This window comes from Phyllobates terribilis, unplaced genomic scaffold (genome assembly GCF_046119375.1).
Source record: "Phyllobates terribilis strain yellow unplaced genomic scaffold, ASM4611937v1 Scaffold_2__4_contigs__length_985480577, whole genome shotgun sequence".
In the NCBI taxonomy this organism is placed as follows: domain Eukaryota; kingdom Metazoa; phylum Chordata; class Amphibia; order Anura; family Dendrobatidae; genus Phyllobates; species Phyllobates terribilis.
In genome coordinates, this window is record NW_027362762.1 from 133,674,600 (window position 1) to 133,692,628 (window position 18,029).

General features: G+C 43.5%; 1 protein-coding gene across 1 annotated transcript; it reads left to right on the top strand.

Annotated features, from left to right (window-relative positions):
• Positions 1 to 10,769: 10,769 nt before the first annotated feature.
• On the top strand, positions 10,770 to 16,860 carry EBPL (EBP like). The gene is made up of 4 exons (XM_073662690.1): positions 10,770 to 11,126; positions 12,435 to 12,504; positions 14,621 to 14,759; positions 16,494 to 16,860. The coding sequence occupies exons 1-4, from the start codon at positions 10,938 to 10,940 to the stop codon at positions 16,732 to 16,734; spliced, it is 639 nt and encodes a 212-aa protein (XP_073518791.1). The 5' UTR covers positions 10,770 to 10,937; the 3' UTR covers positions 16,735 to 16,860.
• Positions 16,861 to 18,029: the final 1,169 nt, after the last annotated feature.

Consider the following 18,029-nt stretch of genomic DNA (forward strand, 5'->3'; position numbering starts at 1 on the left):
GTGTACAGTTAGCACTGTTCCCAAGTGCCTGGTGCTGAATGCTGCCCTCATCATTGTCCGTTGCTCGCGCTGTGATCAGGACAAGCAAGGGACAATGCAATGTTGGGAGTTGTAGTCGTCTGCTTCCGCAGTGTCCGTGTGTAAAAATAAGAATAAAATAATAAAATCCTTACACCTGTCCGGAGATGTCCCCCGCTGTAATCCATGCGACCGCTGACACCGGGGAGAATGAGCCGCTCCAGCGAGCGGGCCCCAGAGCCGCGCTCAGTGAGCGGTGTCTTGTCACTCAGTGAGCTCCACTCAGTGCAGGGCCCCGCTTGCTGGAGTGAGTCATTCTCCCCGGCTCCTTGGTGTCAGCGGTCGCATAAAAAATTTTGGTGAAAGGTCCTCTTTTAGATCTCCACTCAACAGTGGCTGTAGTCACAGTGAGATTGCCACGGAGGAGCGAGGACACGAGCGCTTGTGGGGAAAGCAGATAGGTAGACGACTGGCCTTGATGACAAGACTAGAACATTCTTTTATGCAAGGGTGGATAGAGAAGAACACTGCGGTCACATCCAGCTCCTGCACACCTCACTGTGACTGCCATTTACAGAGAGACTGAGCGAACACTATGAAGACTGATCTCCCTGTACTCAGAGCTGGGAGATCCGTACTCCAGATATGGAGTACAGATATATGCACTAGTTAAAGCACACTTTAGCACCTATTTTCTTCTTGAAAACCGCAAAATAGGGTGTTTAACCCTATTACAAAGTGTATTCAAATTACAATTTTTTTTTCTTTTTTCAAACTAGGAATACAACGGTTTAATTTTTTCACAAAAGGGCTTCTTGCCTAATTTTAAACCTTTTAAGAACCAGAAGTTTTTTTTGGGGTGTTTTTTTTTTATGTCCAGATGAGATGGTAAAACTATAGAATTCAATGTATGCTTCGCTTTTCTCATGACTGGTCAGGAGACTCGTGGTCTGTATACGGACTGTGATACCGCCATCTGAACCTGGCCTCTCGGCTGTTTCACCAGTCACGCAAGTATTACTATTAGGTGACAAGTTTGAATTGACTTCTGTTGGCTGTTTCTACACAATATCTTTAGGTCTAAAGTCCAAGTCAAACTTTATCTTCCATAAAAGCCTACACAAAATGTGATCTTTGTTCTTGGAGGCATAATGACAAGTGAAGGTCTTCCATAGTCTTTTCACCCTGATTATACAAAGTGCAGGAATGCATCGTAGTTCACGATGTCTAAATCCTTTCTTGTCAGTAACTGATCCAAGTAATAAAAGCTTTCTTGTAGCAAAATAATTTTCTTCCAAAGTTTTAATGATTTGCATTGTTTGCAGGATAATCCCTTCTTGCAGTGATCAGCTGGTTGTTGTGGGTCAGGCTTCTTCGACTCCTGGCAATCCGCCTTTTGAAAGGGATGATGCATGCTCTATTCTCTAGCAGACATAGCAATGAGTCTGGAATCTCCTTTCAATGCTTGAAAACACAAACCCCTTTCATGTGCTCTATCGACATATATTGATATAGAGGAAAGGGGATACCCTCCCAGTTGCAAATATTGCCTCTTGTTTTGATGGACCCAGCTTGTCTATGTGTCACATAGTTGGACATAGTTACTCATCTGTATAACATAACCACCAAAACGGAACACTACTTTTTGGCTAACATGGATACAAAGTCTATTAAAGGGCTTGTCCAGCCTTAGGCTACAAGTCTGCTGTCACTCTGTGACTGCAGACTTATGAATCCTTGCAGTGCTGGGAGCTGGTGGTCATATGACCGTAAGTATGTGATTCGTATCCTTTCGGCCACATTCAGACTAGACTGTATCCGGCATTGCTCAATTCGCTTGATTGGTCATGGCCTCATATGTCTAGTTGGTATGTGACCATATGTATGCAAATCGCATTCTTGCGGCCTCACGCCAGCCGTAATTGGAGAATCCTCACAGCATGCAGTGCATGCAATGTGAGAATTTACAAGTATGCAGTCCCAGAGACTGACTTCAGACTTGTAGCTGAAAGACTAACCGTCGTTTTAATTTTTCTCATAAATTAGTAGTACACATTAAAATAAGCAACTTTAATATATCTTATCAGAAAAATGTGCCTCTCTCTGACAGAATTGATAAGTCAATACCAAAATTCTCAGTTCTGAGCTAAAATCTGTATGCAGTGAAGACGGTCTTTCTTATTATTGATAAGAGTCTATGTAGATGGGAGGAGCTAGAGGCAGAGCTCCTCCCTCCTATCTAGATAGAATCTTAAAAGTAGTAGTGGCCGGCGCGTGTTGAATGCCGCTATCAGTGATTGGCAGCGGCATTTAACTATTCAACAGGCACAAGTGGATCTCTGATCCACCCGCTGCTTTTAGAGGCACTTGATGTCCAATTAAATCCGCCATCAAGTGTGGCAAAAGATGCGGGCTCAGTGTGTGAGCCGGCATCAAAGGCAAGCACAACCGATGACGTAAATATACATCACTGGTCGTGAAGAGGTTGCCGGACAACCCCTTTAACCCCTTTACGACCTTGGGATTTTCCGTTTTTGCATTTTCGTTTTTTGCTCCCCTTGTTCCCAGAGCCATAGTGTTTATATTTTTTGGTCAATATGGCCGTGTGAGGGCTTATTTTTTGCGGGACGAGTTGTACTTTTCAACGCCATTACTAGTTTTACCATATCGTGTACTGGAAAACGGGAAAAAAATTCCAAGTGCGGTGAAATTGCAAAAAAAATGCAATTCCTCAGTTGTTTTTTTTTTTAATTTTTTTACCACACTCACTGGATGCTAAAACTGACCTGCCATTATTATTCTCCAGGTCATTTCAATTTCATAGACACCAAACATGTATAGGTTCTTTTTTATTGAAGTGGTGAAAAAAAATCCAAAGTTTGCTTTAAAAATGGCACCATTTTCCGAGACCCGTAGTGTCTCCGTTTTTCGGGATCTGGGGCCGAGTGAGGGCTCATCTTTTGCACGTCGAGCTGAAGTTTTTATTGATACTATTTTGGAGTAGATACGATGTCTTAATTGCCCGTTATTGCATTTTATTGCAATGTTGCGGCGACCAAAAAAGCGTAATTCTGGCGTTTGGAATCTTTTTGTCGTTATGCCTTTTACCGATCGGATTATTTCTTTTTTATATTGATCGGGAGATTCTGAACGCGGCGATACCAAATATGTGTATGTGGGGTTTATTTTTTATTATTTTATTTTGAATGGGGCGAAAGGGGGGTGGTTTAAACTTTTATATTTTTTTTTATTTTTTTTTTATATTTTTAAAAACATTTTTTTTTACACTTTTTGCATGCTTCTATAGTCTCCATAGGAGACTAGAAGCAGCAACTGTCTGATCGCCTCTGCTACATAGAGGTGATGAGCAGATCACCTCTATGTAGCAGAAATGCTTCTGTACTATGAGCGCCGACCACTAGGTGGCGATCATAGCGATCTTTACATGACAACCACTGGAGTCTGCTGCAGACCCAGGGTTGTCATGTCCACCCATCAGTGACCCACGATCACGTGACGGGGTCACCGATGGGCGGGGTAAGTGACGCGCTTCCGGCGCGGCGCTGTTAAATGCCGCTATCAGAGATTGACAGCGGCATTTAACTGGTTAACAGCCGCGGATGGATCGCGATTCCACCCGCGGCTGTTGCGGGCACATGTCAGCTGTAAGAATCAGCTGACATGTGCCCGGTTCAGTGCGGGCTCTGCGCCGGAGCCCATGCTGAACCAGGGGTGATGGCCAGGGGCGTACTAATATGCCCCAGGCCAGTAAGGGGTTCTGTTTGATTTCTGTTTCCAAGACCACATTGTCTGACTTCTCATACTTCGCTTTTCACAGTTCATCCAAGTTTTCGCTAGAATTCTGTCATAAAACTGTTTGAAATGTCACAAAATTTTTGTGCAAAAGTGGCAAGAATTCCGACAGAAATGTACTACAGTCCATGAAAGAAGTCCCTTTCCTGAGGTGGTGCATAGCAGCTGAAAGATGCTCCAAATGAGAGGCCCCTTCCTCTTAATGAATTTGACACATCTTACTCCAGCACACTCTTCATTATAACTGCAGTGCAAAACACCCGTCTTGATGAATTGGAATTTTGTCTTTACTTTGTTACACGCTCTTGTGTCTAGTTTGTGCTTCTCATCAGGTTTATCCTTGACCAGATCATAAAACTGCAATCTCCTCTTTATCTGCTTTACATCTGGAAAGATTGTGGTTTAAATGGTTGTGCACAAACTTGTATAGACTTTAGTCCAGGATTATATCTATTGACCGGCTTCTGAACATGTTCAAGGCTACAATCAGATATCTATAATGTGTCAGGCATGAATGAAGTTGGTTTCCTTCAACCACCGGCGATCTTGTTCTTGTGGCTGTAATATGGATTCTACAATGCGCCTATATACTGGTCTTCTGAATGAGGGTCTATGTACCATGAAGTATGGTATGTTTATTCTGAAGAAATATCTTCAGGTTTGGCTGATATCAATTTTTTAATCCATACAGTGATAGGTTTTCATGATCTCCATGTTACCTGGATAATGTAGGTTTTTATTGCAGAAACTGTACAAATCTTGCATATCTAAATGTGACCTTGGGCTCCTTTGCATGAGTTTTTCAGTGATGACTGATGATTTGGGGATCTTGGAGATTACCAACCATTGAAATGTTCCTATATTGACCAATATATGGGATAGGTTAAATTTGGCGTCTCTGATGAAGCTGGCCGTTCACAATAGATTGCGGTCGGCAGAACGATTGTTCAGCTCCCAACGATCTCTCCTGAGTCTTGAGTCCCTCATGGACAGGAACGCTCTGATCAGCTGATCCTGCTGAAATTGTAAGGATCAACCAACTTTTTTCTAAAGTGCATGGGAGTTTTAAAACCTTTCTACCATGTGTGACCCCAGACCTCCACAACATGTGTAAGTAATTACAAGAGTACCTATTTGTAAGGATAAAAGTTTGAGTAATATAGAAGAATATCAATGGAATAAAATTATGTACTTTTTGAAGGGATTGTTCACTTTAACAAAATGTGCTCGGGACATGATTTTGTGGCCCTTACTAATTTATGAACATTACAGGTTCTCCTCCTGCACTTGTTAGTGTGGCCTTAATCACAACTCTCCTCCTGTCCTCAAAATGGCTGATGATGGCGAAACTGACCAGACCTGCAAGTCAGCGTCTTCCAATCGATAAACCCTGCACATAGGAAAGCTGTTTTTCAATTACGGAAGTCTGATGGACAAGTCTGGTCACATGCTCACCCATTGACAGTCATTCTAAGAACAGCTTTTTGTTTAGGAAGTGATTCAATACAAAATATCTGTGAGAGTAGCAAAATTATTTGACTAATAATAACAAATAATTTGAAAGTGAAATTAGTCTGGCGTTTTCAATCAGGTAACAGTCAGGTGTGAGTAGTCAACTTGATTTATTAAAAAACAAGGATCTATCATAGTCTGAAATCCACAATACATGTCTGTGGAAGTGTATCATGGGACAAGCTAAAGTTTTCTGAAGACCACAGAAAAACAGTTGTTGATGCCCAGGCTGGAAAAGTTTAAAAATCCATCTATAAAGAGTTTGGACTCTCCACCATCAGACAGATTGTGTACAAGTGGACAACATTCAAGATCATTATTACTCTACCCAGGAGTGGACCATCATTCCAAGCGCAAGGTATATGATAGTATGTGTAGTCACAAAACAACTAAAGGTAATCTCTAAGCAACTAAAGGCCTCTCTCATATTAGCTAATGTTACTGTTCATAAGTCCACTATCGGGACACTGAACAACAATGATGTGCATGGCAGGATTCTATACAGAAAGACACTGCTCTCCAAAAAGAACATTGTGGTTTGCCTGCAGTTTGCTAGAGATCACCTAGACAAGCCTGAAAGCTATTGGAACAATGTTTTGTGGAAGGATGAGACCTAAATATAGTTTCTTTTGAAAAGTGTTATATATGAAGAAAGAAAAGCACTGCATTCCAGCATTAAAAACCTAATGTGAGACATGGTGGTGGTAGTATCTTGGTTTGGGCCTGTTTTGCTGCATCTGGGTCAGGACGGCTTGCTATCATTGGTGACACAATGAATTATGAATTATACCATCAAATTCTAAAAGAAAATGTCAGGACATTTGTCTATAAGCTGAATATCAAGAAAATGTGAGTCATTCAGCAAGACCACGACCCAAAGCACAAATTGTTCTACAAAAGAATAGTTGAAGAAAAATAAGGTTAAAGTTTTGAAATGACCAAGTCAATGTCTTGACCTTAATCCTATAGAAATCTTCTGGAAGGACCTAAAGCGAGCAGTTTATGGGAGAAAACCCACCAACATAACTGAGCTGAAGCTGTTTTGTAGGGAGGAATGGACTAAAATTCCTTCAAGCTGATGTGCAGGACTAATCAAATACTGATTTTGCCACATATGCTTTGGCCAGTCACAGACGTTGGGTCATATTCCTCAAGGAAAACAAATGACAAAGTCTAATATTTTTGACTCATTTATTTGGTTCTTTTTATCTCCTATTGGAATTTGTGTGCAACTCTTATGTAGTTTTAAGTCCAATTTATGCAGAAATATATAATTTCTGAAGAATTCAAAAACTTTCAGGCAGCACAGTTCCTTCTAAAAGCATCAATTGCTATCTTGAGTTCAAAAGGTGACCAAGATCCTCCAATAGTAAAAACTACAACAGTAGTAACATATTTTGCGATACCAAGTGCGGAAAGTCTACTAACCCTCACGCTCGGACTTTGAAGCATGAGCTGTTGACCTCTTGGGATGGAAGCTTCTGCAGCCGTTTAGTAAAGCAGCCAATTTACACATGTGCTGGTAAAGCTCTTTAAGAGTTCCTGTCATCAGATTTCTTGTCGTGTCATTAGCATATTATCTTACATATCGAATCTGTCATCATGAGAACAGGGAATCCCTGCGCTTTCTAGGGGCAGTGAAGGAACAAGTAGCATTTTAATGTCAATATTTACTTTCTATATCAATAGGATGTCACAAAAAAAAGTCTTTCTATAGAAATCGCTGGATCTATATACTACAGAAAAACATCACTTACATGTGTCACAAAACGAATGCTTACCTTTCCCCACTATGAACATGCACGCTCAGAAGTACCTATTGTGCATGTCTAATTCAGTCTTGAGATGAGGGTAGTCAGACACATCTATTGTCATTAATCTGAGAGTCTGATCCTTCCTTTTTTGATGAATGTAGGACAAAACCCCACAGCAAGATCTGTATTCAAAATCATGTCCAGCTTTAGAGTATACATCTTTTTCAGGCGGATCTGCTTCGAAACTTGCTTGAAAAAGCACATAGAAATGCTCAAAAGAATGAACATATGCATTTCTACGTAAAAAAACGACTCGCTGTGCAGTATATACTTTACAATGCAAGACAATAGGAAGGCTCAAAAGATGGCTAGATGTCTTTTTTAGCGTTTTGCCAGCATTTTCGTCATTGTTATTTTATTTTATTTTTTTATAACTTGATTTAAGTTCAGAAGACGCCAGTAAAAAAAAAACAATACAAAAACATTGGAAAAACATGAAAAACATACCGATGGTCAAAATTGTTGAAAAAGCACTCAAGAAATGAAAAGAGTGCTTTTAAAAAAAGACACAGGGAACAAAAAACACACTGGCATTTCCTGAAGCATTTTCCTCTTGACAGCCTCATCAGGGGGTGCACATTCCATTATGCTGGTTAAGAAAAACCTGGCAGCATTATGTTTTTTTTTTTAAAAAAAAAAAACTTACCTACTTCCAAATGCTAGCTGTGTCCCCTACATTACATGTGGAAGAAAGTGCTCTGGTCAGATGAGAGCAAAGTAGAACTTTTTGGGCAAAATGATGTGTGGCGGAAAACTAACATGGCACATCACTCTGAAAACACCATTCCCACTGTCAAATATGGTGGTGGCAGCATCATGCTGTGGGGAGGCTTTTCTAAAACAGGGACAAGGAAGCCGGTCAGAGTTGATGGGAAGATGGATGGAGCTAAATACAGGGCAATCCTGGAGGAAAACCTATAAAAGACTGCAAAAGACTTGGGACTGGGGTGTAGATTCACCTTCTAGCAGGACATCAACCCTAAACACTAAACATCCTGCCAGAGCTACAATGGATGGTTTATGAAAGTATAGTCATGTGTGTGAATGGCCCAGTCATAATCCAGACCTAAATCCCATTGAGAATCTGTGACAAGACTTGAGAATTGCTGTTCACAGACGCCGCAATCCAATCTCACTGAGCTAGAGCGAGTGTGCTAAGAAGGTCAAAAATAACAGCCTGTAGATGTGCAAAGCTGGGAGAGACATTCCCCAAAAGACTTGTAATAGTAATTGAAGAGAAAGATGGTCCTACAAAGTATTGACTTGGGGGGGCTGAATACAAATGCACATCACAGTTTTCAGATTTATATTTTTAAAATAATTAGAAAACCATGTATCATTTTCTTTACACTTCACAAATACTTGTTACTTTGTTTTGGTATCTCACATAAAATCCCAATAAAATACATTTAAGTTTGTGGGTGTAATGTGAAAAAAATGTGGAAACGTTCACAGGGTATGAATACTTATTCAAGGCAATGTATGTCCCTAACATACAAAAATAATTGCAACATCAAAAGAAATTTGTTGCAGCAAAGTAATAGAAGGCAGAACACGCAATAAAATGGATGCATCCAAATAGACCACAGAGGCTCAGTCCGCAGTCCTGGTGGGTGAGAAAACAGGTACTATAGCTGGGAGTCATATGGGGGCAGTGTAGCTGGGAGAGGTATGGGGGTCACTATGGCTGGGAGTGTTATGGGGCACTATGGCTGGGAGTGTTATGGGGACACTATGGCTGGGAGTGTTATGGGGGCCACTGTGGCTGGGATTGTTATGGGGCACTATGGCTGGGAGTGTTATGGAGGCCACTGTGGCTGGGAGTGTTATGGGGGCACTATGGCTGGGAGTGTTATGTGGCACTATAGCTGGGAGTGTTATGTTATGGGGGCCACTGTGGCTGGGAGTGTTATGGGGCATTATGGCTGGGAGTGTTATGGGGGCCACTGTGGCTGGGAGTGTTATGGGGCAGTATGGCTGGGAGTGTTATGGGGGCACTATAGCTGGGAGTGTTATGGGGGCACTAGAGCTGGGAGTGTTATGTTATGGGGGCCACTGTGGCTGGGAGTGTTATGGAGGCATTATGGCTGGGAGTGTTATGGGGGCACTATAGCTCGGAGTGTTATGGGGGCCACTGTGGCTGGTAGTGTTATGGGGGCACTATAGCTGGGAGTGTTATGTTATGGGGGCCACTGTGGCTGGGAGTGTTATGGGGGCCAATATGGCTGGGAGTGTTATGGGGCAGTATGGCAGGGAGTGTTATGGGGGCCACTGTGGCTGGGAGTGTTATGGGGGCACTATAGCTGGGAGTGTTATGTTATGGGGGCCACTGTGGCTGGGAGTGTTATGGGGGCATTATGGCTGGGAGAGTTATGGGGGCCACTGTGGCTGGGAGTGTTATGGGGGCACTATGGCTGGGAGTGTTATGTTATGGAGGCAACTGTGGCTGGGAGTGTTATGGGGCATTATGGCTGGGAGTGTTATGGGGGCACCTGTGACTGGGAGTGTTATGGGGCAGTATGGCTGGGAGTGTTATGGGGGCACTGGAGCTGGGAGTGTTATGTTATGGGGGCCACTGTGGCTGGGAGTGTTATGGAGGCATTATGGCTGGGAGTGTTATGGGGGCACTATAGCTGGGAGTGTTATGGGGGCATTATGGCTGGGAGTGTTATGGGGGCACTATAGCTGGGAGTGTTGTGTTATGGGGGCAGTATGGCTGGGAGTGTTATGGGGCCACTGTGACTGGGAGTGTTATGGGGTCACTATGGCTGGGAGTATTATGGGGCCACTGTGGCTGGGGGTGTTATGGGGGCACTGTGGCTGGGAGTGTTATGGGGCCACTGTGGCTGGGAGTGTTATGGGGGCCACTGTGGCTGGGAGTGTTATGGGGTCACTATGGCTGGGAGTATTATGGGGCCACTGTGGCTGGGGGTGTTATGGGGGCACTGTGGCTGGGAGTGTTATGGGGCCACTGTGGCTGGGAGTGTTATGGGGCCACTGTGGCTGGGAGTATTATGGGGACACTGTGGCTGGGAGTGTTATGGGGCCACTGTGGCTGGGAGTGTTATGGGGGCACTGTGGCTGGGAGTGTTTTTTTGGCCACTGTGGCTGGGAGTGTTATGGGGCCACTGTGGCTGCGAGTGTTGTGTTATGGGGGCACTGTGGCTGGGAGTGTTATGGGGCCACTGTGGCTGGGAGTGTTATGGGGCCACTGTGGCTGGGAGTGTTATGGGGTCACTGTGGCTGGGAGTATTATGGGGACACTGTGGCTGGGAGTGTTATGGGGGCACTATGGCTGGGAGTGTTATGGGGCCACTGTGGCTGGGAGTATTATGGGGACACTGTGGCTGGGAGTGTTATGGGGCCACTGTGGCTGGGAGTGTTATGGGGGCACTGTGGCTGGGAGTGTTATGGGGCCACTGTGGCTGCGAGTGTTGTGTTATGGGGGCACTGTGGCTAGCTATGAAGCCCCAGCAGCCTGCCCAGCCCTGCATGCAGCACCTGCTGGCCCCCAGCACATGTGCCACCCCCCCTGTATGTGCAGCCTGTGGCACACTGCCGTCCTCCTCTCGGCTTTGCGCTTTGCCCCTCTCCAGTGTCTCCAGCACTATCAGTCCTGGCAGGGAGTGGCCATTGTCACCATTGTCAGGGCTGGGGGAGGTGGTACATGGCGCCATTCTGCAAGCAGCCATTCAGCTCCGGGGTAGGTGGGTGACTGCTGCCCCCACCCACTGCTCCGTGTACCTGCAGCGCAGGAGGGAGTCCCCGACACCAGTAGCCATGGCAGCGGCCGAGCAGGGAGCCGGGCCGCCGCTGGTGAGCGCCGTCACCGTGTACTCTCTGGCAGCCTGCGCCGCTCAGCTGGCACTGGGGTATGTGCTGGCTCAGCGCCTGGGGAAGAGGTGCTCTGGCGCCGACAGATGGGTGCTGGTCTGGCTCTTCTATGACGCCATTGTGCACTTCACCCTGGTGAGTAGTGTGGTGTGCACTGTGTGCAGCGCCGGGAGGAAAGTAATGCTGCCAGCAGGGCGCGACTGGAACTGGGGGAGAGTGCGTGTGATTGCACTGAAAGTAGAGGAGAACGTGCGTCTGCACTAGTGGTGGGGGCTGCTTGAGGAGTGTACATACTGTGCATAAGTACTTGTCTCCTGCCCCGATATATGGCTATAAACTGTTGAGTTTGACTCATGAAATCAGTAGCCGGTCCATATTCAGACACTGGACTAGGAGTTGGCGCATTAGATCGGCCACTGGTGACCATTAGTTATAGGCTATAGTATATAGTTACACACTGACTACCGATGTCACAACTGACTGATATCCCGAGACAGCGTTCACTCTCGGACCCCCAGGGCTTGTCGCACACATTTTTCTCAACTTAAACTCAAGGGTTAGAGAAAAGTGTCACAATTTATATTCCAGGCATACAGAAATAATAGACTTATTCCACTGGACCCCGTATTATGGAGGTGCTTTTATAGGGAAGATGGAGGCGTGAAAATGTACAAGTGCATCTCACTAAATTAGAATTTTATCAAAAAGTTAATTTATTTCAGTTCTTCAATACAAAAAGTGAAACTCATATATTGTATAGAGTCATTACAAACAGAGTGATCTATTTCAAGTGTTTATTTCTGTTAATGTTGATGATTATGGCTTACAGCCAATGAAAACACAAGTCATTATCTCAGTAAATTAGAATACTTTATAACAGCTTGAAAAATGATTTTAAAATCCGAAATGTATGTTCAGTAAATGCACTCAGTACTTGGTTGGGCTCCTTTTGCATCAATTACTGCATCAATGCGGCGACGTGGCATGGAGGTGATCAGCCTGTGGCACTGCTGAGGTGTTATGGAAGCCCAGGTTGCTTTGATAGCAGCCTACAGCTCGTCTGCATTGTTGGGTCTGGTGTTTCTCATCTTCCTCTTGACAATACCCTATAGATTCTCTATGGGGTTAAGGTCAGACGAGTTTGCTGGCCAATCAAGCACAGTGATACTGTTGCTTTTAATAGATCACTCTGTTTGTAATGACTCTAGATAACGAGTTTTACTTTTTGTATTGAAGAACTGAAATAAATTAACTTTTTAATGATATTCTAATAAGATCTAGTAAGATGCACCTGTATATTCACCTGTGTTTAAGAGGTGGAGCCGACAACCCGAAGGATGACTGTGATCCGGCTGTTAATGTTGTCAGTAGCTATATATTGTGTATTTTATACAGGAGTCTATTGCCAAGGCCTGATCAGTACATACCTGTCTGTGCTTCCAGGAGGGGCCCTTTGTTTACCTTTCTCTAATGGGGACAGTCGGCACATCTGAAGGGGCCATGGCTTCCTTGTGTAAGTATATGAATATAGTACATTCATCACAACTGGAGGACCCTGCAGACTTGGGGATCAGGGCTAACACTGGATTCAATTTACTGACACACTGTCACAGGCAGTCATACCACTGGTGCAACCTCTGCATCTGCAGGGGCCCAGGAAGTTAAAGGGGGGCCACTATCACCTCCAAATCCAAAGCAGGTGGAATTGTGCACTGTGATGACCTAAGGGACTGTGAAGTTCCCATCCATTATTGTTCTTGTGCAGGGGCCTTATTCTGCCTGTGTCCATATATATACACTCCTCACAAAAAGTGAGGGATATTTGGCTTTTGGGTGAAATTTCAGGATGATCCTATAATGCCCTCTGACGTTTTCAAGTGAGCTTAAAGGGAATTTGTCACCCCCTGGGCGATATCAGATCTCTACTATGGGCATACAGGGTATAGCAAAGTAAATCTATACTTACCTGTATGGCCCATAGCAGAGGTCTGATTGCAGAGAAATCTGGTTTTATAAAGTCTGTTTTCCAGAAGCTTGACATCCGGGGGACGCCAAGCAAACCCCTTCTATCTTCTTACTATTCCCCTAAATCGCCGCCTCTGTGCTAAATTACCATATTCCCCCCTCCCCTGCACGTCACAGGGCCCTGTGACGTGCCCTGCTCTGCCTCCCCTCTCGCGCATGCGCAGAGCGCCACTCCCACGGAGCGCGCTTTGTCTCCCTCCGGCCCCATTTGGCTGTGTACTGCGCCGCAGCCTTGTATTGCGCAAGCGACGGTGAGTCACTGAGACTTCCGCTCTGCTGGCAGTACGCAGCCAAACGGGGCCGGAAGGAAACAAAGTGCGCTCCATGGGAGTGGCACTCTGCGCATGCGCGAGAGGGGAGGCAGAGCAGGGCACGTCACACGGCCCTGTGACGTGCAGGGGAGGGGGGAATATGGTAATTTAGCACAGAGGCGGTGATTTAGGGGAATAGTAAGAAGATAGAAGGGGTTTACTTGGCGTCCCCCGGAAAACAGACTTTATAAAACCAGATTTCTCTGCAATCAGACCTCTGCTATGGGCCATACAGGTAAGTATAGATTTACTTTTCTATCACCTGTATGCTATATTAGAGGTCTGATATCACCCAGGGGTGACAAATTCCCTTTAATTGTGACCTTATCTAAACTTTTAATAATCTTTGTTTATTTATTTTTTATAATAATCTTTATTTTTTATATAGCGCTAACATATTCCGCAGCACTTTACATACATTACTGTCGCTGTCCCCATTGGGGCTCACAATCTAGATTCCCTATCAGTATGTCTTTGGAGTGTGGGAGGAAACCGGAGAATCCGGAGGAAACCCACGCAAACACGTGGAGAACATACAAACTCCTTGCAGATGTTGTCCTTGGTGGGATTTGAACCCCGGCCCCCAGCGCTGCAAGGCTGCAGTATTAACCACTGCGCCACCGTGCCGCCCAAAATGTCTGCAAAATTAATGGACATGCTGCGTATTTTTCCGCAATGATAATCCGCAGCGGATGCGGATTATCATTGGGGACCATGGGGCACGTATTACCAAGTGTTTTTTAAGCGTTTTCACTGTGGAAATTCCGCGGCAAAAGCGCATAGTGGGCACACAGCCTAAGAGTCACAGAAAGGCAGAGAAATGGATGTCCTTTGGCCTCATCGCCCACTGATGACCGCTGCATTCTGAACAATGTTCTTTGGAATTGGTGCTAGAGGACCTGCAAGGTACGTGACCCACCACCAGGCACAGGCGTCAGTGTTACATGGGCCAGGGAGCATCTACACTGGATGAGGGACCAGTTTGCCTCAGTGCTGTACAGCTATAATTGATGCTTAAGGCCACATTGTTATTGAGACACTGACATTTTTTTGGGGGGGATGGGTATACCCATCACTGTTGTTGGCTTTTGTTTCAATAAATTATTTGAGATTAGGAATTCACCATTGCATGCTTCTACTTAAATGCCCTATTTTCATGATAAAATATCACTGGAGTGGGGACTTTTTACGCTTTCCATAAATTTCACCTGAAAGCAGTGATAGTGGAGATGATATAATTTTGCATTCTACCACCCAGATTCTCTTGTGTGATGTTGCTTTCTTGCTTGTCAGGGAAAGAATATGGAAAAGCAGACGAACGTTGGCTCCATTCAGACCCAACAATTGTATCACTGGAGATCCTCACCGTTGTTGTGGATGGGCTGTTGGCTGTAGTGTTGACATATGCCATCATAAAGGATAAGTACTACAGGTGAGAGGGTGACAGTGACCTTGCAGCATAAATCGTCTGAGCAATGTAGATATTTATTGTGTCTAAATAGTCCTTTTGCCCCCTCTAGTGGTGGGAATTGGGTAGTACAGAAGCACCCAGGACCAGCCATCTGTATGTTTAAAAGGTCAGGTAATACAGTAGCTACCTCTCCTAGTTGGTAACTGCAAGAACATTTCTCCACAAGACAGAGAGAGTGTGAGACCTTAGGATATGTCATTAAGTGGGACTGGGCTGTAATTCCAGGCACAGACATTACAAAATGTACAGAGTTGTACCTGGTCAAACCACAAAGCGGGCCCAGTGCTTGCTGATCATGGGGGTGCTGCTTCTCAGGCCCCCACTGATCTGATATTAATATCTTATTCATAGAATAAACCTATATCAAATACCTGGAAAACCTCTTTAATTTTTTGGGGGGAATCTTATCTTTTAACACAGGTCAGATGGTGTGGAATACCTTTTTCCATTGATTATTACCAGTCTGTATTTTCTGTTTCTCCAGGATGTTTTTGTCTTACTTTTTGTATACAATAATGTGTGACAAGTATGCAAAAATAGAAAGAAGGAGCAAATACCGATCAAGGCACCTTGTATAGCTGTTACCTAATTATTATTAGAATTCTTCCTTTTGCCGGTGGCAATACTTGTGTCTGCATTCACAGAGTATGATAGAAATTGAAATGTCATAGGGTCGCACGCACTTTTCATCAGATCACTGCCGCAGTGTCAAGAATATGATTTCATTAGTGAGTAAACACTAGGAAATTCAAGTCCATGCAGATCACTTCGTCCAGCAGTGGTGGTCTTCACTGTGTGATGGCAGAAAACATACGTATATAGTGGAAAAATGAGACTTGTCAAGATCGAGACATTGATGGCCTAACCTAAGGCTGTGCCCCCAATGTACGATCATGTGTACCCTACTGATTGGTAGAATAAAGAGGCTGCAGCGCAAAGAAAGTGGTAGAATAAAGAGGCTGCGGCTCAAAGAAAGTGGTAGAATAAAGAGGCTGCGGCGCAAAGAAAGTGGTAGAATAAAGAAGCTGCGGCTCAAAGAAAGTGGTAGAATAAAGCGGCTGTGGCGCAAAGAAAGTGGTAGAATAAAGAGGCTGTGGCGCAAAGAAAGTGGTAGAATAAGGAGGCTGTGGCGCAAAGAAAGTGGTAGAATAAAGAGACTGTGGCGCAAAGAAAGTGGTAGAATAAAGAGGCTGTGGCGCAAAGAAAGGTGGTAGAATAAAGAGGCTGTGGCGCAAAGAAAGGTGGTAGAAAAAAGAGGCTGTGGCGCAAAGAAAGTGGTAGAATAAAGAGGCTGTGGCGCAAAGAAAGGTGGTAGAATAAAGAGGCTGTGGCGCAAAGAAAGTGGTAGAATAAAGAGGTTGCAGCGCAAAGAAAGTGGTAGAATAAAGAGGCTGCAGTGCAAAGAAAGTGGTAGAATAAAGAGGTTGCAGCGCAAAGAAAGTGGTAGAATAAAGAGGCTGTGGCGCAAAGAAAGTGCCATGTCACCTGTTGGTTCTGCTCCACTTTCTCCAATGGCTACATAATGGTTTCTGACCTTAAAGGGATGCCGATGTGAGCTTTATGAAAGGATCAGACCTGATGGCATATCCTAGTCATCTACTGAGATCGCCCTATTAAAGTAGCAGTACACTGAATGTCTCTTTTATTGAAGTGTAATGGATTCTTTTTACTTCTAATCTTCTTCTTGTTTTTCAGGCATTTCATACAAATCACACTTTGTGTGTGCGAGTTATACGGAGGATGGATGACGTTTTGTCCAGACTGGTTAACTGGAAGCCCGAACCTCAACACCTCCAACTTTCTATATCTGTGGGTTTATTTAGTGTTCTTCAATGGCATATGGGTTGTCGTTCCTGGCCTTTTACTATGTCAGTCCTGGGTGCAGCTTAAAAAAGTTCATATTGGCAAAAAACCTGTTGGAAAAAAGTCAAGATAAGAGTATGGTGCCATTGTTTGACTCTTTGTGACATATTACTTCCTTTTTGTTAATTCATGTAATTTTATATTTTTTATAAAGATGTTCATTTAATACACTTGTTTTCACACATTTATCTACTTTTTATTCCTTTTTTAAGTTTCTATTTCTGTTGGAAATTCGCTTTTAATTGAGAGACAAGACATAGGGCGATTTCATCATTTGCTTTTTTTTACTTTTAAAGTCTTTTTTTTCTTCTTTGTCTTGTGGTATACATTGATATTTTTGTGCCAAATTCTTTAAAATAGCACATGTGCTTTAACCATTTTTGGGCAAAGCCTAAAAATGCTCACTTTTATTGCACATTTTTAGAGCAAAACAAAATATAGAATGTTCTGTTAAAATGTCTCACAAATTGTGCAAAAATTTCTGGGTTACATAGAATTATTCTGGGGGTTGGGTGTACTGCACTTTATTTGTACAAAAATGTAACAACTTTTTAAAAAGTCGCAATTAATCAAAAACACGGACATGTGAACAGACCCATAAACTATAACAGGTATGTTAGGGTGACAATGCGTTCTATAGAAAAAATGAAAATTAGTTTTATTCAAAGTCTCACCCCCTATAATTTTTACACATAATGATCTGTAATATTCTTTAAAAAATTGTTTCTTTTGGTTGTATTTAGAAGGTGTCTCAATGTCCTCAATGACAGCCTTTGAACACTTAATAGCCATTAAAATAGGATTTCGGTAGTTTTCACCCCTGGGACCGCTTTCGTTTTTTTCTCCCCTTCTTCTCAGAGCCATAACATTTTTTTATTTTTTAGTCAATATGGCCATGTGAGGGCTTATTTTTTTGCGGGACAAGTTGTATTTCTGAACAACATCACTGATTTTACCATATTGTGTACTCGAAAACAGGAAAAAAATTCCAAGTGCAGTGAAATTGCAAAAAAGTGCCATTCCACAGTTGTTTTTTGGTTGTTGTTTTTTTTTTTACCATGTTGACTATATGGTAAAAGTGACCTGCCATTATGATTCTCCAGGTCATTACGAGTTTGTAGATACCAAACATATACAGGTTCTTTTTTATTTAAGTGGTGAAAAAAAATCCAAAGTTTGTTAAAAAATCGCCATTTTCTGGGGCTGGGTGAGGGCTTATTTTTTGCACGCCGAACCAATGTTATTATTGATAGCAATTTGGGATAGATCCGATGTTTTAATCGCCTATTATTGCATTTTATTGCAATGTTGCGGCGACCAAAAAAACCGTAATTCTGGCTTTTTGATTTTTTTTTTCCTCGTTACGCC

What these genes read in the sequence shown, in the direction of transcription:
- EBPL (XM_073662690.1), top strand. Translation starts at nt 10,938, where the DNA reads ATGGCAGCGGCCGAGCAGGGAGCCGGGCCGCCGCTGGTGAGCGCCGTC. An exon ending in CCATTGTGCACTTCACCCTG is followed by an intron (nt 11,127 to 12,434) that starts GTGAGTAGTGTG and finishes CTGTGCTTCCAG; the next exon opens with GAGGGGCCCTTTGTTTACCT. An exon ending in AGGGGCCATGGCTTCCTTGT is followed by an intron (nt 12,505 to 14,620) that starts GTAAGTATATGA and finishes CTTGCTTGTCAG; the next exon opens with GGAAAGAATATGGAAAAGCA.